At 40.3% G+C, this 27426-nt stretch overlaps 5 protein-coding genes across 9 annotated transcripts; 3 read left to right on the top strand and 2 right to left on the bottom strand.

The window, feature by feature from the left end:
* Nucleotides 1–315: 315 nt before the first annotated feature.
* On the top strand, nucleotides 316–4656 carry LOC117563401 (phospholipid-transporting ATPase IF). 2 transcript variants are annotated; one of them, XM_034241738.2, is made up of 8 exons: nucleotides 316–401; nucleotides 472–803; nucleotides 870–995; nucleotides 1056–1605; nucleotides 1668–2082; nucleotides 2393–2987; nucleotides 3145–3958; nucleotides 4102–4656. In XM_034241738.2, exons 2-8 carry the CDS (start codon nucleotides 593–595, stop codon nucleotides 4619–4621), a joined length of 3231 nt encoding a protein of 1076 aa, XP_034097629.1. In that variant the 5' UTR covers nucleotides 316–401; nucleotides 472–592; the 3' UTR covers nucleotides 4622–4656. The 2 variants fall into 2 exon arrangements, with proteins under 2 accessions (XP_034097629.1, XP_034097634.1); XM_034241743.2 differs by lacking the exon at nucleotides 316–401 and having other exon boundaries at nucleotides 708–807.
* A 97-nt stretch (nucleotides 4657–4753) lies between these two features.
* LOC117563442 (negative elongation factor D) lies at nucleotides 4754–7702 on the top strand. 2 transcript variants are annotated; one of them, XM_034241783.2, is made up of 5 exons: nucleotides 4754–5228; nucleotides 5318–6033; nucleotides 6096–6542; nucleotides 6602–7083; nucleotides 7166–7702. In XM_034241783.2, the coding sequence occupies exons 1-5, from the start codon at nucleotides 5166–5168 to the stop codon at nucleotides 7195–7197; spliced, it is 1740 nt and encodes a 579-aa protein (XP_034097674.1). In that variant the 5' UTR covers nucleotides 4754–5165; the 3' UTR covers nucleotides 7198–7702. The 2 variants fall into 2 exon arrangements, with proteins under 2 accessions (XP_034097674.1, XP_051859560.1); XM_052003600.1 differs by having other exon boundaries at nucleotides 4754–6033.
* On the bottom strand, nucleotides 7403–10593 carry LOC117563467 (trimeric intracellular cation channel type 1B.1). 2 transcript variants are annotated; one of them, XM_034241823.2, is made up of 4 exons: nucleotides 10413–10593; nucleotides 9141–9467; nucleotides 8536–8808; nucleotides 7403–8469 (listed from the first exon to the last, which is right to left on the bottom strand). In XM_034241823.2, exons 2-4 carry the CDS (start codon nucleotides 9416–9418, stop codon nucleotides 8190–8192), a joined length of 831 nt encoding a protein of 276 aa, XP_034097714.1. In that variant the 5' UTR covers nucleotides 9419–9467; nucleotides 10413–10593; the 3' UTR covers nucleotides 7403–8189. The 2 variants fall into 2 exon arrangements, with proteins under 2 accessions (XP_034097714.1, XP_034097722.1); XM_034241831.2 differs by lacking the exon at nucleotides 10413–10593 and adding an exon at nucleotides 9750–9856.
* Nucleotides 10594–11041: 448 nt separating this feature from the next.
* LOC117563453 (putative uncharacterized protein DDB_G0293878) lies at nucleotides 11042–14650 on the top strand. Of its 2 annotated transcripts, XM_034241804.2 has the most exons (5): nucleotides 11042–11415; nucleotides 12193–12380; nucleotides 12642–12954; nucleotides 13020–13280; nucleotides 13372–14650. In XM_034241804.2, the coding sequence occupies exons 2-5, from the start codon at nucleotides 12193–12195 to the stop codon at nucleotides 13606–13608; spliced, it is 999 nt and encodes a 332-aa protein (XP_034097695.1). In that variant the 5' UTR covers nucleotides 11042–11415; the 3' UTR covers nucleotides 13609–14650. The 2 variants fall into 2 exon arrangements, with proteins under 2 accessions (XP_034097695.1, XP_034097703.1); XM_034241812.2 differs by lacking the exon at nucleotides 12193–12380 and having other exon boundaries at nucleotides 11044–11415.
* Nucleotides 14651–14737: 87 nt separating this feature from the next.
* LOC117563417 (furin-like protease 2) lies at nucleotides 14738–27192 on the bottom strand. The gene is given in 18 exon segments (XM_034241755.2): nucleotides 14738–15297; nucleotides 15368–15612; nucleotides 15678–15995; nucleotides 16673–16872; nucleotides 16930–17212; nucleotides 17284–17558; nucleotides 18041–18197; nucleotides 18270–18457; nucleotides 19000–19292; nucleotides 19294–20191; nucleotides 20257–20560; nucleotides 21762–21921; nucleotides 21990–22124; nucleotides 22703–22815; nucleotides 22903–22978; nucleotides 23132–23236; nucleotides 24410–25462; nucleotides 27102–27192. Coding segments are annotated over 17 exon segments (5112 nt in total). The 5' UTR covers nucleotides 25301–25462; nucleotides 27102–27192; the 3' UTR covers nucleotides 14738–14826.
* Between the last annotated feature and the right edge of the window lie 234 nt (nucleotides 27193–27426).

Below are 27426 nucleotides of genomic sequence, written 5' to 3'. Positions count from 1 at the left end.
TAAAATACTTATAAATAAGTATGTGCTGAAGTGGTCAGCAATATTATATTGCCAGTTACTATATACAGCAGCTCTACACATATATAGAATTTTGCTATATGCTATATAAGTGGGAATTTGCTATATCTAATCTAACGTTAATGTTAATCTATTGAAACGACAACATGTAGAACAATTATCATGCAAAATGCAGGCAATATTTGTATTTCAACTCGATTGCTAAACAAAGTGTATTACAATTAGTTCCAATAATAGATCCATTAACATATAAACATATCAATATATATATATTGGTATAGTATGTTGATAATACTCCGGGGATTTCAAGGAAAGTAAATCAAACACACTCTTTCGCCTGCTGAACAGGATGTTCGCTTAACTGATTAAACGATTAGGCTTAAGTATGAGTACCAAGACTATATAATCGACTATGGAGAACTTCCAATTTAAAATGTGTTTACCCAATTTCAGTCGACGTTGAGCATGGCAAGATAACACTCGTGTGCTAGCCCCTCCATAATCCATCATAATTGTTTATACACCCCCATCAGAAAGCAATTAAAACTTAAAGCAGCAAGTTGGTAGCCTCAACATGACAACAAGTGGGAAGCGCAGCAAGGAGCTGCCACCTCTGCGCATCGCCATCAGCCAAGGACAACAGCATAAGACGAGAAAGCCCCTGAATCGTGTGAGAACTACGAAATACACTTGGCTCACCTTTATACCGCTAAACTTTTACGAGCAATTCCGAAGAGCGGTTTACTTTTACTTTCTGATCATCACAATTGTCTCGTTCTTCGTCAGTATGTAAATATTATAAATATTTGTTGTAATCGTTAAATACTTGTAATACTTTTGCATTCCTGTAGATGATACAATTGATCCATTGACATCGTTGTTACCTTTGCTCTTCGTCATGATTGTCACCGCTTTGAAGGAGGGACTCGAGGATTATGCGCGTTCCAAAAGCGATAAAATCGTCAACACCACAAAAGGTGAAGCACTCCTTCAACCATCCGACATATCACCTCAACTAGGTATCTTCTCTTTTGCAGTTACTGTCATACGTCAGGGCAAGGAGCAGTGCATTGAGGCAGCATTCATTGCGCCCGGAGATCTGGTGATCGTCAGCAACGCCAGCGATGTGCCCTGTGATCTTGTGCTGCTGCATTCCAGCGCCTCCGAAGGACTGTGCTTTGTGAACACCGCCAATCTGGATGGCGAGACGAATCTGAAGACCGTCTTTGTGCCCAGCAATTATGATTACGTCTCGCTGGAGCTGGACAAGCAGCTGGGCAGCATTGTCTGCGAGCAGTCCACGCCGGATCTCTACAGTTTCAATGGTCGCCTCGAATTCGATGATGCCAGCTCCAGAGATGCCATTCCGCTGTCCATTGAGAATCTATTGCTGCGCGGCGTTCGCATTAAAGGTCAGGGTCGTGTCATCGGTTGTGCCATCTACACGGGAATGTCAACGAAGCTGCAGCTAAACAGTCGCTACACGGGCAACAAATCCGCCTCCAGTGAACAGTACATCAACAAGTTCATCATTGCCCTCATTGTGGGCATGGTTGTGGTTGTCCTAATTCTTTATCTCATCGAGAGGTGCGTTGAATATCTTTTTGCAAACAATTTGAAGTGGTTTTTTACACTCTTCTCGTTGGCAGGCAAAAGGCTCGCGATGTTTATCCGGCTGTCTACTATTTGGGTGAGCTGCCCGATTATAATGCGGTGTGGCAAATCTTTGAGGACTTTCTGTCCTTTCTCATACTCTTCAACTATATGGTGCCAATTTCGATGTACATGAACATTGAGTTGTATCGTGTCTTTGGCGCCCTCTTCATGAAATCGGATCTGTTCTTATACGATGCGGAAACCGATCAGCCTTGCGGTGTTAATGCCTCCAACTTGAACGAGGATTTGGGACAGATTAACATTTTATTTTCGGATAAAACTGGCACGCTTACCAAGAACCAAATGATATTCCTCAAGTGCTTCACCGCCGGTCGCAATTATCAATTGGAAAACACCCGATTGTATTGTCCCATCACAGAAGAGCGTTTAGAGCTAAACACCATGGAGGTAAGTCACGAATGGAATGGAAGTTCTATCAACTCTCCGTCAGTTTCAGAATTACTTTTTCACTCTAGAAGCTATCTAAATAAAATTCTACACGAAACAAACTAATCAGATAGCTTAGCAGTATCTTAAGAAGTCACACGACGAAACGGAATTATATGAAACTTTAAACTTAACTCAAGTTCATTTAGAACACAACCTGAAAGCTATGATCCCATATATTTTTCTCGACCACAAACTAATATAAACTATTTTTAGTCTACATAATGAGTTGACTACACTATGCAATGCCTTCAATTATTATCTTTCACAGCCCGAAGTTCGGGACTTCTTTGAGGCACTTGCCCTGTGCCATACCGTTGACATTTTGGAGCCTAACGTCGAGGGAACGGATGAAAAGCAATCCGAGCACGATAGTTTAATTACCAGTGATATTATTAGCCGCTATCAGGCTTCGAGTCCCGATGAGAAGGCCATCTTAGAGGGCTGCGCGCGCTTGGGCCTGATCTTCAAGAGCATCGATAACAATACGTTGCATTTAAATCTCCTCAAGCAGGGCAGCAGCGATGTTCAGGAATTCCAATACGAGCGTCTGCAAGTGCTCGAGTTTAGCTCGGATAGGAAACGCATGAGCGTCATTATGCGCGATGAGAACGATGTGCTGTGGCTTTATAGCAAAGGTGCCGAAACATCCATTCTACCCAGATGCAAAAAGTCAGCACAAATCGCCCAGGTTGATGAACAGATCACAGAGTACGCCAAGGAAGGATTACGCACACTGGCCGTGGCCCGACGAATGCTGACCGAGAGTGAATATGCGGCATTTGTGTCTGCGTTGAATAATGCCAATATACAACTGACTAATCGCAAGGAACTGATTGAGCAATGCTATGAGACTATTGAAGTGGGTAAGCAAACGGTTCTAGGGAACGACAATATTATACAACAATCTTACCAGTGACAATCATATAATTGACTAAGATGTAAATACTTAAACAAGCGGACAGCAGGACAGACGGAGACAATTGATTATGGCTGATGTTTTAAGGCTTTTTTTACATGCAGAACTTGATCTATTGGGTGCCACCGCCTTGGAGGATGCACTGCAGGACAATGTGGATCAGACGTTAGTCGCTTTGCAGGAAGCTGGCGTCAAGATTTGGGTACTAACAGGTGACAAAGTAGAGACTGCTTTCAACATTGGCATGGCCTGCAAGCACATTCCTCCCGCCGCCGAGGTACATTTTCTCATCAACCTTACCGATCCCGCGGAACTGTCCGCTCGACTCAAGCAGATAGAGAATAGCCTGAACAGTGATGGTAAGAAACTGCCCACAGCTCTGGTTATCGATGGCATCACTGTGGCTGCCTTGTTAATGCATATGCCCAAAGAGTTTGCCGACCTGGCGCTTCGATGCAAGGCGGTACTCTGCTGTCGATTGAGTCCGCTGCAAAAGAGCGAGATTGTCATGCTGATCAAGAAGTCGGGCAAACACATCACGGCCGCCATTGGTGATGGCGCCAACGATGTGTCCATGATCCAGGAGGCGCACATTGGCATCGGCATTCCGGGTAGAGAGGGCAAACAGGCGGCCAGAAGTGCCGACTACGCCATTGCCAAGTTTGATATGCTGCAGCGTTTGCTGCTCGTCCATGGCCATTATAATACGGAACGTTTGGCATTCCTCGTGCTCTTCTATTGCTATAAGAACATCATCATCACCGGCTGCATGGCGCTGTTTCAGGTGTACGATTTGTTCTCAGCTACCTCAGTATATAATGACTTGTATCTGTGGCTATTCGACATTATCTACATATCGTTCAGTTTCACTTATTTGGCCATGTCCGACAAGCACTATAGTGAGAACACTTTGCTCAGGTGAGTGCTCTAAAAACTAGCTTAAGATTTATCATTGAAGTTAAATAACTACCAAAAGCGGGCAAAAATCCGTTATATTCGCAGACCTTTAGCGGCACAGGTCACACTAATCATTATTTATATTACTTATTTTAACATTTCAGATTTCCCGGCTTATACAAGGGAATTTCTCACAACCAGCTAACCACTTGGAAAACATTTATAATATGGATTTTAAACGGCGCTCTTCAAATGCTCATCATATTCTACTTTGCCTATTGGGTTTTGTATGACAACAACGTCGTTTTTAAGCACGGACAAACGGCGGACTTTTCTACCTTTGGCACGATGCTGATCATGGTGTTGGTTTTAGTGGGCAATATTAAGGTGTTTTTGGTATCGCACTACATGAGCTATTTGAATTTTGCATTCATTGTGCTGTCAATAATTGCATTTATGCTAAGCACTTACCTTTACAATTTGGGCAGCGGCAATACGTTGTATCACGTCTACAACCAATTCCTGAGCTCTCTTCCAATGTGGCTTTATATTATAATCACAACGGTCGCGTGTTTGGTGCCCGATTTTCTTATGAAAGCAGTGAACGATATGTTTTTGGAGCCGGCGCTGCGTAAAAATCGCGAGTCGCAGAAAAGTAATTTACCGAAAAGCTTAGCAGCCTAAGTTGAACTTGTGTGAATAAATATTTTTTAAAACGACGCCATTTTTGTAACTGTAAAATTGGAAAATTAACAGACTATGTTAAGTTTACAGACGCACCCACGACTGCTTTTCGATATTTCGAAATATCGATTAACTGGTTACGTTGGCGTAAAGTACAGTTCACAGCACAACAATACCAAAAAACACCACAAATAGTGGGGGATGATATTCATGCGATACTTTTAATCGATATGCTATCGATATAAATACAACACACAAACTTGAATAAAAGGTTTATTTTATATTTTTCTATCACAAATTGTTGCAAAAATTTTAAAATATATTTTTAAAAAATGTATTATGCATTTTTATATACTGTACAATGACGATGTTGAGGAAATTTATATCGTACGATAAGCCGCGAAAATATCGGGTATTTGCGCGTAAAATGTACATATCGATAGCAATAAATTATCGATTTAGTCTGTACGTGCCTATTATAAATAAAAATAATAATATTAAGCATAAGTGTTGATTTCGTGAATGCACCGCTTTTAAAACGACCATGGAAGTGGAATATGATGATTCCGGCTGGCAGGGCCGAGCAAAACAAACTGCAAGCGGCGAGGTTTGTTGTTATTTTCAATGTTTACGTCAATTGCCAATCAAAACAATAAACTCGACTGTCAATTTCATATTGTTGTTGCCAATATGCAGCAGGAAGTGCACGAGGATAATCCACAGAAAACAATTAAAGAATGTCTGGAGAAATTCCTAACACCGGATTACATAATGGAGCCGGGAATATTTACGCAATTGAAGCGTTACTTCCAATCTGGTGGCTCGCCCGAAGAAGTCATTTCCATGTTGTCGGAGAACTACAAAGCCGTCGCCCAGATGGCCAATCTGCTGGCTGAATGGTTGATATTAGCCGGCGTCAAAGTGACTGAAGTTCAGGCAATGGTTGAGAATCATTTGAAGGAAATGATTCTCAAGTCCTTCGATCCAAAGAAGGCTGACACGATATTCACAGAGGAGGGTGAGACGCCAGATTGGTTAACGGAGATGATAGATCATTATACGTGGCGATCGTTGATATATCGTTTGGCCGAAGAATACCCCGATTGCCTTATGCTCAATTTTACAATAAAACTGATATCAGACGCGGGCTTCCAAAGTGAAATTACCTCAATCTCGACGGCAGCGCAGCAAATCGAAGTCTTCTCGCGTGTGCTAAAGACATCGATTGTCAAGTTCTTGAACAATCCAGATGATGTGCACGGCGCGATACAGGAGTGTGCTCGCATGGTGTGTCATGGCCAGCACACGTATGTTTATTCTCAGGTTCTGATCCAGGTGCTCAGTCAGGAGCAGAAGGGTGGCTTCAACATGAAGCGATTGTCACAGGAGATCATCAAATACGCACTGCAAAAGTAATACTTCGCTCGTCCGGTTGAATCCCAACTTATCACTAATCTATATTCTTTTATTCTAGCAATCAAAATGTTACTCCCATAACGATGGCTCTGAATGGTTCGGCTGTCTATCCGCAGGCATGTCAAGCGCTTACCTCAATGCTAACACGCAATACCTTGAATCCGGCTGACATTACGGTGCTGTTTCGCAACTATTCGGGCTCTGATCCGCCACCAATTGACCTCATACGCAATCCACAATTTCTCGAGCTGCTGGTCGATGCCCTGTTCCGGGCGAGCGTTAAAATCAATCCCGAACACAAGCCAAAATATGTCTTTCTGCTGGCATACGCATCGTCCGTTATCGATCAGCCGGCAAAGAAGCGACCGCTAACGGAGCGGCTGCTCAACAAGGACGAGCTGAAGAGCACCATACAGGCTATTGAGAAGGCGCACGCTATCTGCATTGTGGATCAGGGCTCAACGGAATTGATTGCCGAACTGCAGACGCTTTACAATTGCATTAAGTAAGCATTGCAAGTGCTTGAAAGTACTTGACAGTAATCCTTTCTAAATTGTCTTGCAGATATCCCGTTGTGGGCGTTGGTGTGATACGTTGGATTGAGAATGTGGTGATGGAACCATCGTATTTTAAGCTCTCCACCGACAGCTGTCCCACGCATTTGGCTGTGCTGGACGAGGTGGCAGGCGTGCATCCAACGTTACAGCAGCAAATTTTATTTCTATTGATTCGCTTATTTGAATCGAAACAGGATGAGCTGGAGATACTTGTGCAGTTGGAGATGAAGAAGATGATATTGGATCGCATGGTCAATCTGCTGACACGCGGGTGTGTTGTGCCCGTGCTTCGCTATATTAAACAATGCTGTGCCATCGAGGACACGGACATCTCGTTGATACGTTATTTTGTTACCGAAGTGCTTGAGACAATAACGCATCCATATTCCCCTGAATTTGTGCAACTCTTTCTGCCCATGGTCGAGAACGAGGAGATCACCGGAACGATGCGTGGCGAGGGCGATAACGATCCTGTTTCTGAATTCATTGGTAAGGCATGAAATTATACATCTCGATCGATGTCGATGTGTTAATCTCTCTCATTCTCTCTCTTCCCTTTTGTTATTTGCAGTTCACTGTAAGCACAATTACACCACTCTATAGCAAACAATTATATAGCATTCTAAGTACAAAACCGTATATATAAGTCCATCATGTATGTGTAAAGAGTCCAGTTATCAAATTTTTCATATACGTATATATTATATATATATAAATATATTCTATACACTCGATATCAACACTCTTTTAATGCGTTTTCCTTTTTTCCGCTCACTCGAATCCATGGTAAGCAAATTCAAAGTTCACGTAGTTTTCGTTTGTTTTTTGTTTTATTTTTATTGCAACCAATGATCATTATTAGTAACTCATACAGAGGATCGTCGTCAATTGCATGAATGCGTGTTTAATTATAATATGTTTTCTTTTGTTTCTCATTTGTAACTAACTAAAAAAAAGTTTTTGTATGTTGTGTTCCAACTTCTTAAAATTATGACTCGTTGCAACACTTTTTTTAAACAAAAAATTGCATTGACTATGTAATATTTACACACAAAGTAAAAAAAAAAAAACAGATTCATTTAAATATACAATAATGTAAATATAAAATTGAGCGTTTATAGGCGAGCCTTCGACGTTGCCGAAGAATTACAAAAAAAAAACATAAAAGTTGAGCAAATTGTGTAGATAAGTAAAATCGTAAATTTAATTACTCGTCGTCCTATGATGTCTGATGTCAAGTCAAATAACAAGTATACAAAATAAGAGCTAAGAACAATACTTTTTATCAGAGTCAAGCATAAGCAGACACACCCACTTGTTGCTCATGATTAAAACTGATGCCAATTACTAATATTACAAATTATACAGGAAGGATACTCACTATAGCGTCTTGACGGGATTACAATCGAAAAGGACTTGTCAAATGATACGATACATGGTAACAAAAAACGGGCGTTGTTCGTTCGAATAACAATACAAAATTGTTGCTTTGGTTGGCAGCGCGATGATTACAAATAATAATAAAAAAATGTAGTTAAAATGAACTAATTTCGGAAAATTAGTAGTCAGTGTTTTGCTGTTGTTGTGTTAGCTAGTTAGTTGCTTTTCTTAACGTCTTTACTATCGCCATCCTTGGCCTGGCCACGGCCCAAGATCTTGGCCAAGCTATCCCAAATGCCGCCAAAGAAGATGGCACAGCACAGGTTCTCCAATGGCAGGAAGGGATCGTGTATGCCCAAGAGGATCGACGACAGCTTGAAGTACACCAAGAATATGACAATGCCAAAGTAAACTAAAGCGTGTGGCGCTGAGATCCAATCCGTCTTTTTGTCGAGCACAAAGATAATCGAAGCCAGCAACGATGCCTTTGTATAGCTGCAAAGTGAATGAAATGGAAAATTTTAAGAAACTATCTTTCACTTTGGTAGGCAATTGGCTTACAAGGATGGCTGCATAAACTCCATGGCGGTTGGTGTCCAAGCGCCACGAATGAGACGCTCAATCAGTTTGGTGAAGCCGGCGCCATTGCCCTTCAGTGTGCCAATGATGATCATGATGATCCAGGCATTGGGATACAATTTGGCCGCATGTCCGACACCGTCATACACTTTCTTGGCGCGATAGATCTCCTTCATCGCGCTGGCCACGATCTTCACAGGCAGAAACTTGGCCACTTTATAGCCAATGTCGAAAGGTGTATAAAAAACAATGTACCTAAAAGAAAGGGCAACATGAGTTTATAAATACTTTCATACAATTCCAGATCGCAAACTTTCTTTACTAGAAAATTACAAAATACATAAATAATGTGTAGGGTCTGGTCTGCACATAAGTTGGTAAATAAGTATATATTAACTAAACAATAAAATAGCAGTAGTCTTTAAATCAAATTCAAATACTGAGACCGAAAGTGAAAATTTCTGGTAAAATTAAGTTTTGTAAGTTTACTAATATAAACTAATAAATTGAAATTTCAAGATTTTAAGATTTCTTCTTCAAGAAAGTTAAGACACAAACCATAGCATGAAGAGTGTTTGCTTGCTTACCATACGGCAGTGCCCACAAAGAGCTGTCCGGTGTTTTTCAGTGGCGCCAGAATGGGCTCGCCGAGCAGACCGTTGGCCACCATGCCGCCGGCAAAGATGACCAGCATTGTGGAGAGCCAGCAGGCGAGCGGATGCTTGCGGGAGAAGGCCTGAGCGTTGGCGCCCAAATCCTCGCGCACGGCCAGCGCGGCAAGTAAACTGTGCGCAATGTCGAAGAACGGAAACATTTTCAGTTTGATGACCTGATTGGCCACATCCAAAAACGCTTCCGGGTCCATGATCGCGGCTGATCTTGTATCCTGCTGCTGCCTTCAAGGATGAGAAATGCTGTTCGCCAACAAAATGAAAACAAAACAAAACAATTTCGCTATATATTCGCTGTTATATAATTAACGACAAATTAACACTAAAAAAAAATTGTAGTGTGTTACCCGACAAAAAGTGTATAAAAATAATGCGATGTTGTCTCGCAAAAATATGCCTATATAGACATGTATTAGTGTGTATGTATAAAGTACTTATAGATATGCATGCATGTGTGTAAGGTATCGAGTATATACGTTAAAAAAGAGTAATTGAGTTGAATTTGAATTAGCTGATTGCGCTTACATCGACAACGTCGTTGATTTGCAGCTGCAACAGTTGCAGATACTGTGCTGAGATGTTGTAGAAGTTGTCGAATTCTATGTTAATGTCGTAGAAAACATCAAAAACAAATTCCAAGTCTAAATAAAAATGTCGCTGCTTTGCCAGAGCTCCAAAAATAAATTTGCGCTGATGAATCGGCGGCGATGGCGGCGGCAGCAGCGAGAGAAAAGCGTGCGCGCCGGGTCCGAGTCCGTTCTGTGCGTTCTCTCTATCTCTCTCAGTACTCTCTATCATCCGTCTATCTAGCTATCCCTTCCGTCCACCCACACCCCACCAACATCACAATGACCGCTTGCCCAACACTTGCACACATACACATGCATATGTAGATGGATATGTACATGTGCCCGTTCTTTTCCTACACAACTTGTGAACAGCGAAAGTTTGGAGAGATGGTAATGCACTTATACACCGAAACAAACACACACATGCATACATATACAAATGTACAAATCGAGTCCTGCAATGCACATTATTTATTCCTTACGCAGCAATTGCATTTCCGCTTTAACAAGTGCATATTTATTTCGACAGTTTATTTAGTTAATCATAACACACAATTAATAATACAAAAAAGGAAAAAAAAGAATAGATATATGTAGATATAGACATAACTGAACTTACCTACAACGTCGAGACGCGAACAACGGATAGCTGAGTGCAGCACGAACGAACACACGGGGAGACTGGGCTCGAAGCTGGCCCGTATATTACATGCTCATGCTTGTTTCCGATAATTCTGTGCCGCTCTCGGGAATATATTTGTTATATATTTAGATCTGTGAGTTTCACTTGCAGACAAACAAAAAAACAAACCACATATTTGCATACATGTGTGTGTGCGTGTGTTGAGTATTTGTACACTCGTTCATTTCGCTTTGCGATTAGATGGCTAAGAGGAATTGTCTGCGTGTGTGTTTATGTCTCATAATTAGAACTCTTAATTGATATGTATGTACATATGTGAGAAGAGCGTATACGTCATATCTCACCGCAACGCAAAGGAGCTACAATTTATTTATGACATTATTCAACTTACAGCTGGCTGGTCACATTGCTCCCATCAGCTGTTGCTCACTGCGCTGTTATCGTGTTTTGCGTGCGACAAAAACGTAATTTCGATTTTCGCTTTCAAGTAACAGCCGTCGCTGCTGCCAGCCTGTCGTAGATCAACGGATTTAAATCGATAGACTGGATATGATGATATGCACAATCGATACATCGATGTCTTAAATATCAAAAATTTTAATACAGTGTTTTGACATCACTAACGTGCTGTATATTTGTGATTTTTACAAATTCTAATTACAAAAAACAACTCCTCCCAATAATTTTGTGAACTCATTTGTTTTGATTTTTTTGTTTTGTCTATATTAATCAAATCCGTCCAATGCGCAGACAAGCGAATCTCGGCTAAATTTATAAACGGCTCCGCCATAAAAACGAAAAGAAAACAACACATACATTTTTTTGACACGAAAACTTCGGATGAAAGCAAACGAATTGTTGTTGTTGTACATGCATAAATATACGTTTGCATATTTATTTGTTTCTGCATAGACGACAACATTAACAAGCATAAGAATACACTATCAATATCTAGCACAGGCCAGCTACATTATTTAAGGTAAGTGACAATAATTCGCAAAACTTTTCTTTCATTTTGTATTTAAATAAACATATTGTGTATGGTGAACGAGTTCACAACCACTTCACACACACACACACACACTCACGTCAAGCACAAAACACTCACACATACACGCAATCGCATGCAAAGAAACTTACGCACTTTTGATAGTGTGCGTGCGTGAAACCTGGCTTATTTGGGTAAAAGTTAAATTTGCACTGAATTATATTAAGGTCGTCGGGTTTGATGAGACTTGTAACTGGGTGAAGGATAAACTAATGCAACAATGTAGTATAGCTATGTATGTATGTTCTAATGTGATTGGGCAAAAACCTGCTTATTAGCAAATTACATGTCGTTCATTGCTTGTTGTCAACATTTAATCCATTCAACTGTCAACAATGTCAGATAGCACACACATTTACACACTCCTACTCATGCTCACAGAAACACACCTTCATCTGTATGTACGCACTAATATTTGCTTGCGTTGAAACAATTGCAAAAACATTAAAGAAAACATTAACAAAGCTCAGATATGAGCAAATATGTGCTCAAGTGTGGAAGTTGCGCTGCTATTTGCTTGTATATATAAATATTGCAATTACTTAATGAATGGATTAGCTTGAATCAAAAGAACGTAGAACAGCAGCACGTGCCAAGCAAAAAAAAAAAAAAAACAATTCGCTATAAATACACAAACACAAGCTCATGTACATGCATATGGGAGTGCGTGTGTAATGTATTGAAACGGCGACACGTTCCGATTTACAGATGGCTTCGAACTCGTCGAAGAAAAAGTCGTCTGGTCTGCGAATGTTGTGGATACCGGGAAGAAAAAGCCATCATCCAAAAGGTCGATACAGTTCGACCAATAAACATGTCTCGTATTCGCCCAGCCAAAAGAAAAGCGAAGTATGGACACTGGGCGGCAGCAGGGCTCAAACTGAGCTGATTGACTTGTGAGTATTTTTGCACTAAGCAACTATGATCTTCTAAAACACACACACACACAAGAGATAGAGAGAGAGAGCGTGAGAGCGAGACAGAGTTGAAGTGGAATGAGCTAAATTAGAGTTAGAGTTAGAGCGAGGCAGGCGATGCAAAACTAAAACTGTTTTCTGTTAATCGTATGTAATCAAAATCAAAAGCGACTGTCAACACACAAATTTATACATACGTATACTTATATTAATATATTTTATAAAAATGGATTATTATAGGCCATCGCCAACGGAAAGTAATAACGGTGCTTCGACCTCATCATTGGCCACATTGGGCGCCACCGCCAAAATGTCATCGACGCTGGTGAAGAATGTGAAGTGCAACAACGAGCATCAGCAACAGCATCTGGAAATGATTGTAACTTCCACCGATTCGCTGGCAATCACAGAATGCGCCACACTGCCAACAACTCCAGTTGCCGCCATCTCGCCAAATTTAAACAGTCCACTTTCGGAGCTGGCTCCATCGACAGCCTCAACACAGCCAATGACATCGCCAATTATTGTCACCACAGTTGAAATACCAGATTTGGTAAGTTGTCAGCAACGGCAACAACTGTATTAGAGCTCATAAATTAACCAATTCTTGTTTTTTAGCATCACAATGTCATTCCCGATGACTTTCCAAAGGTGCCATCGATTGGCGATCCAACAGACTTATCGACATCGGCGGTTGTATTGAACAGCTCGGCGGGCACGACAGCATCGATAACAACAAACTCATCATCGCCGTTGACCAATCGAAAGGCGAACAGTAACAGTCAGGTACAAATCAACAACAACAACAACAGCAGCAGCAACTCACAGAATGCGTCGCCACACAAAGGCAGCAGATACAGGAACCACAATAACAATCAGGTTTGCGCCACACCGATCTCTCCTCTCTCTCTCTCCTTCGCACTATCTATATATAACGGTTTATTGATTTGTCTTTGTGTTTCTTTTTTAGGATGACATCAATTCAATTGAAAGCATTACCAGTTTTAGTAAGTCACAGGTGAACACAGATTTCGAATGGATCGATGATATGGTGCAGCAGCGCACGTGTAGCGAACTGATGCACAAGAACAAGCGCAAGAAATCGAAGAAGCATCTGGAGAGTAAGGTGTCCGATCAATTGGATGGAGGCCCCAGCAAGATTAAAGAGAAATATGATAGCAATGCTGATGATGATGAAGGTGGTTAAATGTCTCTATTATTCACTCATGTGCTGCGACTGTACAATATCATAGAACGTGGAAATATATAGACACGCATATGTACCACATCTATAAGGGCTAGCTAGATAGTGTATATATGTAATATATACATATATATATATATGAGTATATGTAGTAATATTATAAGGGCGCATATGTGTGATGATGATGAAGGTAAATGAAAATCATGATGGCATTGCAAATATGTATTGCATTTACAACAAAAAAGAAACGAAAAAAGAAAAACAAAAATACTACTGCTCAATTACTTTGTATGTATGTAATGTATAAATATTTGAACATTTTTATACGGATCAGAATATAATTTGCCATTAAGTTTGTCTCCCCCACCATCCCCTTAATGCCTCCAACAAACCACCCAAAAAACAAACCAGAAATATTACTCTTCTTAAAAGTATTTAAAACGAAATCGAAACTCGAATTACCGAATTTTTATGTTGTTATATTAATTTAGCGAATTTATGCAGCGCACACTCAACACAAAAGAAAAAGACAGAAAACGAAAATAATGAAATGCCGAATAATTTACTGATATTAACTTAGATTAATAAAACGAAACAAAAACGAAAACGTAAACGTAAAGCAAATAAAGACAGATATAGCTACTTGATATTTGATAAACATTTACCATATATTTCATATATATATATCTCTATACACACGTTGTAAATAAAGTGAAAGCATTTTTCTACTTGAATAATTTTTTGTCATTTAATGGCGTTTGTCGCAAAACGCTTGCTAATCATTCATATCATATTCACGTCACATCACATTACATACATACATTTAAGTCACTTAATATCATATCATATATCACATCGCATACATACATATGTTCCCGCCCCGCAAGTTCCTTGATGTAATTGGCCAAGTACAAAAAGAAATGAAAACACACTCAACTTGTTCAACTTGACATAACATTTTTCATAAAAATTTAATACAAACATTAAATTTACAAATATATATATATATAAAAACAATTCACAATCACATATAAATTTTTATCATTTCGGATGTTAAATATTTCGATTCGCTATATATATCCTCAAGTAAGGTTAAAATTTACTAGTCCAGAGCAAGAAATTCAGGATCAAAGTTGTTGTTCTTGGTGTTGGAGTTGCTATAGTTGTAGTTTTTGTAGTTGGTGTTGGTGTTGGTTTATTCACATTGGAATTATTAAAGAATCAGCTTTCAATATAATTATTTCGGCTAACGATTCTTCTATTGTTGCTGCTACTACTCGTTGTTGTTGTTGTTGTTGCTGTCGCTGCTATTATTGGCGGATTCATTGTTGTGGGACTGTTGCTGTTGCTACTGCAATCGGGATTATTTACATGTCTACTACTGCTGCTGTTGCCATGAAACTCGATCGCATCAATATCATTTGTACTCTTCACATAAAATTCGTTTCCATTTGGGGGGACGACGCCGCAACGATTGTGATGTTGCTGCTCGTAGACAATGCGTTGGTTATTCATCCGCCTCCGCGTTGTATCCATGCTATTATCCATCATATCATTATCATCATCGCTGTCCGTATCATCGCCATTCTCGCCCACATTGAATATAAATCTGGCCTCATTGCTCGCCTCACACTTCCGCCCATTGATCTTGCGATAACGCACCGAATTTCTCGATGTGTGATTGCTATTGCGCTGTGTACAAGGAAAATTTGTTTTCAAATTTGTTTAACAAAGGCGGCTTGGAAAGTTGACTCTCGCTTACCTGCAGCACGGCAAAGATGATGGAGAAGATGGTGATGATGAGCAGACAAATCGCTACGGCAATTGCGGTGATTGCTGTCAACGGGGAATCGAGTCGAAAGACAAATACGCCACCACCGCCACCGCCATTCAGCTCACCCGGCAACTGTTGCTGCTGCTGTCGATCTCTGACAGCGGTCCTGAAAATGCTGTCGATGCCAACGACAGTGCGACGTTTGCCTGCCGTCGAAGTGCTTCGGCATTCACCTGCATTGATGTAGATTGAAAGTTCTCAGTTACTTGGTCCTCTTTGCTTTCGTATTCTCACTCACCAGTATCCGCATCGCATTGACAGCAGTGCTCTTCGTCTTCGTTGTCGTTGTCCTGTTGCTCGCCAGCTTCGGTGGTTGTCTTCTTGCTGGCCCGACAGCAGGGCACACATTGGCCATTCACGCGATCCAGATGCAAAGGTGCCACGCACGCTTTGCAAGAGTATTGTCCGGGTCCCAGGCACGAATGACATGATTCGTGGCACGCTTTGCACGTCTGTGTGGTCGCATCATAGTACTGGGTGCTCAGGCATTCCATGCACAGTCCGCCATCGAGCATAAAGTTGGGCGGGCACGACGAACAGGCCAACGGACCAGCGCCTAAAATAATTGTATTTGCATTTAATAAAAAGTAAAAAAGTCAAGTGTGCTCGACTGTGAGATACCCACTACCTATTTTTAATTAAAGCAGAACTGCGGTATTTTAAATTATACCGAATTAATATATTGAAAAATACTACTACTAATATACTAAAGGCTGCAGTTGGTATATTGAAATAGTACTACTTTTAAAATATGCCATAGAATACACCAAATACCAAAGCATATCTTTAGTATATTTTTATAGACATATGTACTTTCAAAAAAATACCAGATGTGAAAAGCTACATTTGGTATATTGATATGCTAATACTTTAAAAATATACCTTGGTGTCTGGTATATAGGCAACCTTAAGTATATTGATATAGATCTTTCAAAATATACAACAGAAAGTAAAATATACCAGATTGTCAGCCATAGCAATTAAGACCCATAGTAAGTAGGCGTTTTTGCCCCTACAAAAGTATTTTTTAATTCATGTTCTATATCTTGTAGTCTCTGAGATCTAGGTGTTCATATGGACGGACTGACGGACATGGCTATATATAGAATATATATAGTTTATGGGGTCGGAGATGCCTCCTTCACCTTCTCCTTCCTTCCCTTCAAAGTTACAAAGTCTATGGGTAATGGTCATAAAAATACGTTTAAGTAGCAAACGTAGCTTGAGACGCACCATTGCAGGTCTTGCAGTAATGATGGCATTTCTGGCAGCCAAACTCCGACTTGTAGAAGCCCTCGGGGCACTTGGGATAGCATTCGCCGGCGGCCAGCTGCCAGCCATCGGGACACTGAACACACTGATTGCGTCGCGGTCCGCTGCACGTGTGACAACTCAGATAGCACTTGGCGCAAATGCCGCGATCGCTGTAATAGCTGTTGAAAGAAAAACTGTGAGACAATGGACTTAGTTTTATGATTGCTTCGACATACCCATCAGCGCAAGTGGTGCGACACTCGCCATTCTGCAGTTCCAATCCCTTGGAGCAATTGCTGCAGTTGGTGCGCGACTTGCATTGGGTGCAAGTGTGCAAGCAAGGCGTGCACACGCCCGTCTCCATGAAGTAGCCATCCTGACAGCCGCTGACACAGCTGCTCTGCTCTAGCAAACGATTCGACTCGCAGGATAAACAGTTGGTGGCCAACGGACCGTTGCACGTCTCACACGAGCTGTGGCATGCCTTGCAGCCGCTCTCCGACTGACTGTAAAACTCCGCTGCAAGGATGAAAAAAAATCCCGGTTATTTTTGATCTCATCGTTTTATCACCTCTTTTGTCATTACGCACAATCGGTGCAAGCTTCGCTGCCGGCGACGCTGCATTTATCCTTCTTGTTGAGCGTCCAGTTGGGCAGACATTCGCTGCAGATGCCATTGCTGCTGCAGCTCTTGCAGCCCTCGTGACAAGGCAAACACTCCAGTCGCTTCTTGTCCGCATAGTGTCCCTCGGGGCAGTTGTTAAGGCATTTGTTTTGCCAGGCATAGCGACTGGGACGGCACGTGATGCAATCGTTCTCTGTGGCGCCATTGCACGTGGCACACGAGGAGTGACAGTAGGCGCATCTGAGAATAAGAATAAGTTGCATATTAGGATTTGAATTAAGAACGGAAAGAATTGTTGAATAATAGGAATTATTGAATAATCCAGGAATAATAAGAACGGAAAGAATTAGTTGTATAATAGGAATAGATGAATAAAAAGAATTGTTGAATAATCCAGGAATAATAAGAACGGAAAGAATAAGTTGTATAAAAGGAATAGTGCAATAATCTAGGAATAAAAAGAATGGAATGAATTAGTTTAAGAAACTTTCAGAACTTGAAAACAACTTGTTGCTGATACACAAATTTTTTGTTGCCTCTTTTAAAGCGAACGTTTTCATAGAGAATTATCGGCAAATTTGAACACTCTACACTCGCATCTTCACTGAGATAAAGCAGTCCAAACGTACATACAGAAAAATGCTTATTTATTCCCTTCCACACTCAAAATATTAAGCGATAAAGTTGATTAGACAGACAGCTGCTAAAATCGATCCACTCACTTGTTTTCTTCCGTTTCGTAAGAGTCGAGCGGGCAAGCCGAGTAACATTTGTTCTCATGCATGACCAGATGATGATCGCAGCTGGTGCAAAACTCGGGACGATCCTGACAGGAGGCACAGTTCGGCTCGCAAGGCACACAAGTTCGATTCTTCATATCTGCGAAATGGAATTCATTAAAGCATCTCTGGCCAGTGCTATGAGTAAGGAATTGTTTGGTATGCAACTCACCCTCAAAGTAACCATCGGGACAGTTTTGCACGCAGACGGCGAGATCAGTGACATGCAGGTGGGCGGGTGCACAGGTGAGACAGCTGTCGGGTCCAGCGCCAGCGCAGGTCTCGCAGGAATCGTGGCATGGCCAGCAGATGCCCACTTGATTGGGGAACGAGCGAGGTGGACAACGACTTACGCAAGTGCTGCAAATGAGAGAGAGAGAGAGAGAGCAATGAGCAAAAACAGCCAGTGAAGGTGTGCCAGTAAAGCGTTTACGAATATAAGAGAATTTATCGTTTTCTCTGCAAGTTAGCAAATGTTTTCGAAATCAAAGTGATGTGAACTCAATTGAAACGTTTACAAGAATGGTTCAAATATGATATTGAATAGTTGATGAATATGCTTAATACATAGTAAAACGTTTACGAATATCAAAGAATTTATCGTTATCTATGCAAGTCAGAAAATGTTTTCTAAATTAAAACGTTTACGAATATGGCTCAAATATAGTTGAGAGTTGAGTTTAAGTAATAGCAGCCAGTTAAACGGTTATATATATCAATCAAATCGAACAAATCAAACGATTACGAACATGGCTTAAACATGATATTAAGTAGTTAATAGATGTGCAGCCAGTAAAACGTTTAAGAATAGCAAACCAACAAAGTACGCTAATAACAGATATTTTATCACAGCAAATGAAATATGAACAGGTAGATATAGATATAGAGTGATGTGTGCTTACTTGTCCAGTCGATAGTGACTGCAGACGACGCACTGCGTCGGCCCACGTCCATAGCAGCCGAGTGTACCGCACTCAGCATCGCAGGAATACATGATGAGCTTGTTATCGCCACTGCCATTGACATTGGCTAGTTGCTGCTGCTGTTGGAGGACAATTGCCGAAGTGTTGACGCTGTGACCATCCAAAGTGGCGGTGGCCACCTCTGGACTGGAGCCGGCACTGCTAAAGATGTTCTGATAGTTCAAATACCCGGCAAAGTTATCCGTATTAAAGTTGCCGCCCTCGTTAGCGGGGCTGACCAATGTTCGAGGCCGACGAGAAGATGAACGGATTGCTGGCAACGGGACTGTTGCGCAGCTGAGTGTTTAGCAGCTCCGATTTGAGGCGCATCGGTTGCGACGATGTGCCATAGAAGATGAGCTGCCACTTGGATAGAATGCCCGGTTGATTGACCCGTCGACGTCCACTGTTGATCACCTGCAACGTCCAGCGACCCTCGGCCTTTTCGCCCCAAAAGTGCACGCTTAGGAATGGCCAATCGTCGAAATTCGACTTGACAATGTCGCGCGGTCGCTCAAACAGAAGCGTACTCGTTGTGCCCATCGGCGAGGTGAGCAAGATGCGCAAATTGCCGCGCGGGAAGAAGCGCAACGTGATGCGACACTGAACGTGCTCCAGATAGCGCACCTCATTGATCGTGCCGGCGCAACCGTTCACATCCATGTGGGTGGCCAGCGTGTAGCCATATTCGCCGGCAATATTGCGATCCTCGTTGTTCTCGCGCGACTTGCAAATGTGCTGCGGTGGCACTGAATTCCATTGCTCGGCCAAAGTGACCATGGCGCCGGCATCCATCAGACCGTAGCCAAACTTGTGACTGTATTTACGCTTCACGCCATTCAATGTCCAGCCGCTCTCTTTCTCCAACGGTCCCGGCCTCGAGGTGTACACCACCAAGTACTGCATGTCACGCCACGTCAAATCGGGATTCGCTTCTAGCGCCAACGCACAAATGCCAGCCGCCAGCGGTGCCGAAGCCGAAGTGCCCGTATGTTCCACGGTGCAAATGTGATCAGGTCGCAGACGTCCGTCCATGTCGACGGTGGCGACGCTCTTGTCGTGACCCGGCGTACCCGAGCTATAAGTGGTGGCCAGCGTCGATGAGCACTCCTCCAGATACCAAGGCTTGTAGCTGTCGAACAGAATTCAATTGTTAAGCACATGCTTAGAGCTCGGGCGTTTGTGGCCAAAACTCACCCAGCTTGCGTGGCACTCGAGATGGACAGCGTAAAGATGGAGTTGGTGTAGCCATCGCAGTTGCACGAGTCCGTGTAGCGTCCACCGTTGCCCGATGCCCAAACAAAGATCGAACCCTTGCCCTGACGTCCGCTGGTCACGCCGTAGATGAAGGCACGACGAGCCAAGGGTCCGGGACCATCGACCGTCGAGCCATCATCCTCGGGTCCCCACGAGGCGCTGTAGATGTCAATGTGAGCGGGATTCAAGCTTAGCGCCTGCGCTTCGACCACGTCGTTCACTTTGCCATCCAGCATGCGCACGCCTGAAAGGAAAGTGTGCAAGCAGTGAGGTTAAGTTGGACCGATAAGCTAATAAATTACATTTTATTGCATTTGTGACTTGACATGTGCTCAGTGTGCGTATCATTGCTGTCTTTATTTATCTTAGCTGTACACTATCATAGCTATTTATCATTAGTATTTAGAATCCATCAAATAGTGAGGTTAAGTTCGACCGACAAATAATTCAAGTTCATCTTTTTACCTTTTATTTTTGCATTTCTCACTTTTTAATGCTTGAATTTCGTTGCTTTCTTTATTTGCAAATAAAATAAAGTATTTGCATTGATAAACAAGCAAATAGTAAGGTTATGTTTGACCGTAAAACAATTAAATTGTGATTTTCATTCATGTTTACAGTTTTCCCTTGAAATGAGAGAATTTTATTGCTTTGCATTGTTTGCAAAATACATATATATTTATTTACAATTCGTATTCTAACAAAAAGTAAGGTTAAGTTCGACAGATTTTCTTATTAAAATGTCTAGTGTCTGAATTTTAGTGCTTCCCTTATTTGCTCACACAATATACAGTAAAAATCACGAGTTTGTCAGCGTCCTCCATACTGTTTGGTTACTCAACAATTGAAGCCGTATTATTTCCTAGGTATCTTTATAGCGCTTTCATTCATTAGCTCACAACTTGAAATAATAAACTTGCTTCCTCAACGATCACATTTTATGGTTTCATTAAAAAAAAGTACATGGTCTAGTAAAAAACTAACTGAATTTCGGGTCTAATTGTTTGTTGATTACTTGTGCGCGCATTACGACTTTGTTCATTAGCTCATTTTAATTTCGCTTGCTTATTGTTTAATGCGTCCTCCATGTTTACATTAATTAACCATTTGTTGTTTAAGGGCACAACAAATTTAGCTAAACCAAACGTCCGTCATACTCGGTTAAAGTATCCTCCATGGTCAGATTTATTTGAATATAACAATATCATCCTACACCTCAAATTATTTTGAATCTTTCGTGGTCACACTTTTTGTAATTCTATTAAATTAAAGTTTTCAGGGTTGCACTTTTTGATGAATTCCATTAAATTTAACTTTTTAGTTCTATTAAATTGAATCTTCCATTTTCACACTTCTTTTTAAGTCTATTAAAATTCTATCTGCGATTTACATATTTGTTGGTTCTTTCACTGTTGTTAAATTGTTAATGCCATCAGATCACTTACCGCCAATGCTGGCATTATATGCCACGCCCACACCGCAATAGTTGTTGAATGCAACCGCAGCGACTTCGCCAGCGCAACGTGTTCCGTGTTTATTGTCTCCATTATCCTGTGGCGTTGGATCCGAATCATTGCCGTTGATATCGAACGAAGCATCGGGATCCTATCACAATTATATATATATGTGTTGTATATCGATCTCAAGTCGATTCGATTCGATTCGCTACTCACATAATTCTGAGCGAGATCCGGATGATTGGTTTGAATGCCGTCGTCCAGTATGGAGACAACGACACCTTTGCCAGTGTATCCCTTCTGCCAGGCAGGCACGATGTTCATGTCCAGACCATCCTTGGCTCCTCCATTCTTCGAAAGAAAATAATCGATCAGTTTTATTCGCTTTTGCCAAATATGATATCAAAGCGTGAACACGGGATTTAAGCATATCTTTCGAATACCATTTTCGAACAAAGATATGCATAGGTCTGAGTGTGTGTGTTTGTAATAAAGACATTCATATCGATAACTTATCGATCCCAGCGCGTTGCTCATCTCTCGATGCAAATAATATGATTGCGCACTTCAATATATTTCAATGTGCGTTTCAGTTAAACATCCTCAGAAAAATTGCATTATTATTTTAATTAATAAGCCATTAAAACCGTTAGCTTGCACCCTTTGCAAATCGATAACCTGATGAGCTTTGAGCTCTTATTTGTTTACAAGCTTTTGTTGACCTATTTGAAAGATGTCGATTACAAGTAAAATAGATTATAAAAACGTTAATTGATGATGCACTTTATTGATAAGGCTTTAAGAGGGCGCTAACAGTATTTAACGGCAATTGGAAATTGGAAAAATCGATAGCTCTTTACGATATGAATATGTCTATTAATGAAGGGGAAAATAAGATGAAAGACGGCATGATTACATACTTTACTCACCAAATACCACTGTTCCTTAAACAACGGATCGGAGAAGATAAGCAGAGGCGAGACATCGCGGTACTTGAGACGCGGCGAATGGGACGATGTGGTCGATGATGTTAGGGATGGGTCTGGGGAATATGAAAAAAGCGAATATGGATTCGTAATGGGATCGAGTGCGTAGTCATTATTAGGCTGGCGTAAAATATTGTACGGACTGTAGGTGGGTATATCTGAATAGGGGCCATCTCGCTTCTGCCTGATCTTCTCATGCTGCTGCTGAAGCCACTTCACCTAATCCAAAGTAAAACGGAAGAAAACACGCAAAAAAAAAAACAAAGAGGGGAAAAAAATAACCAACAAATTAATAATATAATAATCGTTATTTTTTTTTTTTTAACAAAAGGTCAACAAGTTGAAGGGTGCCGTAACCGAAATGAAACTCACCTCGAACTCCGACTTTAAGGCACTGTGATGCTTGCGACTCGAGCGAAGCGAACGCTTGGACACGCGATGATGCTGAAACAGATAATAGTCGTCAAGGGCGCCGATCTGTGGATACCAAAACAAAAAGATTGTTTGTGATTTGTTTCGAGTTAAGAGAGTTCAGTTGCGAGCGAGTATTAAATGCACAAAACAAGTCGAGTGCGATCGATTCGTGAGATAAAGCGCTCCACACTTTACTTTTCTTTTTTTCCATTTTTTTTTGTGTTTTATCAGGTGTTTATCAAACATATTTAACACGAATTAGATCTGCTTTAATTCCTAATTTACTACGTGTTTTTTGTTTATCATCATAAAATACGAAAATTATTGTGAATACACAAATATTGTCGATGAAAGAAAGTATTACATATGCTTAACACGAATTAGATCTACTTTAATTCCAAACTTACTACGTGTTTTTGTTTTTTTTTTTTTGGTTATTGTCACAAAGTAGGAACATTGTGATGACACAAATATTGTACTCTACCTTCAACATTTGAATAATATTATAATTTTAGATAATTTACTTCATTTAAATAGACTATATATGAAAACAAAAATGATTTTCCTAGATGGTTTCATTTAGCCGAAATTAGCTATAGGAAATGGACTTTGAAGATGTCCTATTCAAGTGACATATAGCCAGCAAATTAACTATAACTTTTCTAGTTTCTAAGATGCAGTTAACAGACGCACATAATCTCTAAAACAAAGACTTTTACGTTAAGTTTAGTTCAAAGTACTTAAAGTGAAAATCTTTAAAATCCAAAAACGAATAATTATCAAGTTTCATAAACTATATGTAAATAGACATTAAATAATATATTAAGAATTCTATGCTTAGTAATTTAAGCATACTTGTTCCTAGCCAAAGGCCAAAATAGCCGATGCTAGTAAATTTACCATTTAAGCTATACGTCATTAAATTAGTTTAACTTTTAACACTGCTATTTCAATGTGAATCCTAAGTCATTCTATTTCTTTTGCTATTATCCATATTTGCTAAAATATTGAGTTACCAATAATGAACAAATTGTTGAATTATTTAAAAATAAAAACAATAAGCTGACATAACTAAATTTTTACTCAAAGTTACGTTTATAATAGAATATTTAAATATATATTAAAAGCGTCGTATCGTGAAGACTGCTATTTCAAAGTTCACAGCTGCATATCAGTCAATCAATTTTATACTTTAAATCAAAAAAGTAGATAAAGTGGATTAAAATGCATACAGACCTGTCCGCGATTGGTGAAACCGTACTTCTCGGCTATGGTATCGGCAATGGATCTGCCAGCTGGTATATGGACAGCGAACTCATTTGTGTAGATGGCCTCGTCGGGTATGCGATAAGCGCCAAATGTGTCCAATGAATCGCTGAGCAGATGATGTCGCTCTTCCTCAGTCTCTTCTTGCAGTTGCTTCTTCTTATAGTTCTTGTTCTTCTTCTCGACGATGTTGCTGTTCTTCTTGTTCTTTTGCTTCTTCACACTGGCTTTAATATTGTTGCTGTTGTTGTTGTTGTTGTGAGTATTACTAGCCTCAGATTCAGATTCAGTCTCAGCGATGATCAATATTGGATCTGGGTATTTTATGGTTGCATTTCTATCGTGATATATTGAGTAATTATCGCCGGCTCCATTTTCAGTTTGATTATTATGTTGTAAATGATGTTGTTGTTGTTGTTCTCCTTCGCGTAGTTGTTGCTGTTGTTGTTGTGGATGAGAAGCAGCACAAGTATTTCTTACACTTAAGATTGCTAAAACTAATACAAAATATATACAGCTCTGTGCCATTCGATTACATTTGCATAAATAGATATTTCTATTGAGTTTCAGTTGTTGTTGTTGTTGTTTTTGTTGTTGCGCATTTGGATGGCATTTTCTTCTTTTCAATGCATTTCCACCGCCTCCTCCTCCTCCTCTAAATGATGATCTTGTTACTGATGGTAATGCTGTTGATGATAATGATGTAGGTGCTAATGTTGTTGTTGCTTTTGTTGTTGCTTTTGCTCGTGGTCGCAGGTTAACGCTCTTCTCGTTGGTATCGCAATCAGTACACGTTCGTTCCACAAAAAATGGTAATTCGACGGTTTGCTTCTCGGTTCTATCAATGCTTTTATCAAGCATATTTAACACTCTCTAGATCTGTTTCTATTCCTAATCTATTTTGTTGTTGTTGTTGTTGTATGTTTGCTTCCCAGTTTCTGCTGTGAGTATTTATTGAGTGTTTGTTTTGTTTTTCTGTTTTATATCCTCCTGATTTCATGTATCTTCATAGATTTGGTTTATCTGTAGAATATGGAAATAGTTTACAAACTTTATTGTTTTTTACGTGCATAAATTGGCAAGTTTCATTTTTTTCCGGAAATATGCATATGACTCACACATATCAGAGCAACTCTTTCAGTTGGCGCTCAACTTTTCACGCTATGATAATTTTAGTTTTTCAGTATTTTTTGTTGTTGTTTGCAGTTCCTTGCTAACTGTTCTTCGGACTGCAATATTTACATAACAATTGAAGTGCACTTGTCGCAAGGTGCTTCCCAACTGATAAATGTTTATTAATTTGCACTACCACTTTGTTTAATTGTTTATTCATATTATACAAAAAAATAAAAGCCCCATTTACTGCAAATGATGATCACAGTTGGTCTCTGTGTGTGTGTGTGTATTTGTGTGAAGTGCCTGGAGCAGCAACACACACACACACATGCAAAGCAAAAAGAGTTGAGCTCAAAATGTTTTTGTACAAGTATGCAAGTCTCTTAGTGTGCATGTGTGTGTGTGCATATCCTCAGTACATATAGAAACAGGTATAAAGCGTCGTGTGTGCATGATTGTGCACGTCCAGGCGTCTGTGTACGTGCTTCATTTACATACTATTAATTTGTATAAAATTACTCTCTTTTTTCATATTATTGATAATTTATTGTTTGTTGCTTTGTCGCAAACACTTGCACACACACACACACACACACCAGCAGGCACGTCTTTGGCAAAGTGTTTACGACAAACACGAAGTAACACACATACACATACTATACACATAAATCGAAATCGCATGCAAGTGCACTTGTGTGCGTCTGAAACAAGTACTTTTGCGTGCATGCTTTAAATTGTGCGTATAAACAATATTACACATATTGATATCGATACCGATACTGTTACCGATGATTCCGGTTTCTATTTCACTGTGCCATTCGTTTATACAACAATCAGCAGACGCCACAATCGTCGTCCCCCTCCCACTCCGCTCTATCACATCTTACTCCTCCAACATCAGCAGCCGCAACCGCAACAAGAGTAACACTCATAAATACATAGGTATTTATGTGTGTGTGTGCGTCTGTATAGAGACAGCTTTCGTATGTGTGTGTATGTGTTAATAGATCACACACACAGACACGCACATACAGTGAGACAAACGTATTTGTTTTCTTTTATTATAAATTCACACACGTTCATTTATGCCCAGCACTTAATCACTAAGTCTCTTTCTATATGTATGCAAATTTGTATTGTTGCTTTTCTCAGAAATACGGTACAACAAAAAAAAATCTCAAAAAAATAAATAAATAACAAATTTCGCACTAAGCATACACATAAACAACAAAATAGCAGTAATTGTCTTTGGTTTGCTTGTGTGTGGGTGAGCATAGTTATGTATGTATGCTTGTACATAAAAAGTAGTTGGCATTGCAGTTTGCTACATACAAAAATGCAATAATGCATGTACATCGTACATACCACTGATGAAAAATGTACACTAGTTATTTGCACATACATATGTACATAAGTACGTAATTATTATGTGTAGTTATGTTGCAGTCACTTTTTTTAAGCTGTTACATTTTTTGTATTTTTTTTTTTTGTTACTCTTGTGAACGAAAAGTAGTTTATCAACACCACTGAAGGAGAACGTGCTTACCATGAGGAACTAACCGAACGGAACGGAACGGAGCGGACCGACCGAACGAACAAACGACGCAACCTCGACTGCGCTCCAGCTTAAACTGAACTTTATTTTGAAGTTAATACATACGTACATACAAACTGACAAACGTACGTACGTATGTACGTAGCGTACATTCAGTACATGCACACACCCATACATACCGACAAACGAAACACTGACAGTCTCTTCTTACTCACTGGATTTTGAGCTAGTGATTTGATGTAGTTGTAGTAGTCGTCGTGGATGTCGCCGTCGGTGTCGTTGTCTTTATTATTGTATGGGTGTAGTACGTGTGAAC

This window comes from Drosophila albomicans, chromosome X, assembly GCF_009650485.2.
Source record: "Drosophila albomicans strain 15112-1751.03 chromosome X, ASM965048v2, whole genome shotgun sequence".
In the NCBI taxonomy this organism is placed as follows: Eukaryota; Metazoa; Arthropoda; class Insecta; order Diptera; family Drosophilidae; genus Drosophila; species Drosophila albomicans.
This window is presented reverse-complemented; position numbering and strand designations above follow the sequence as displayed.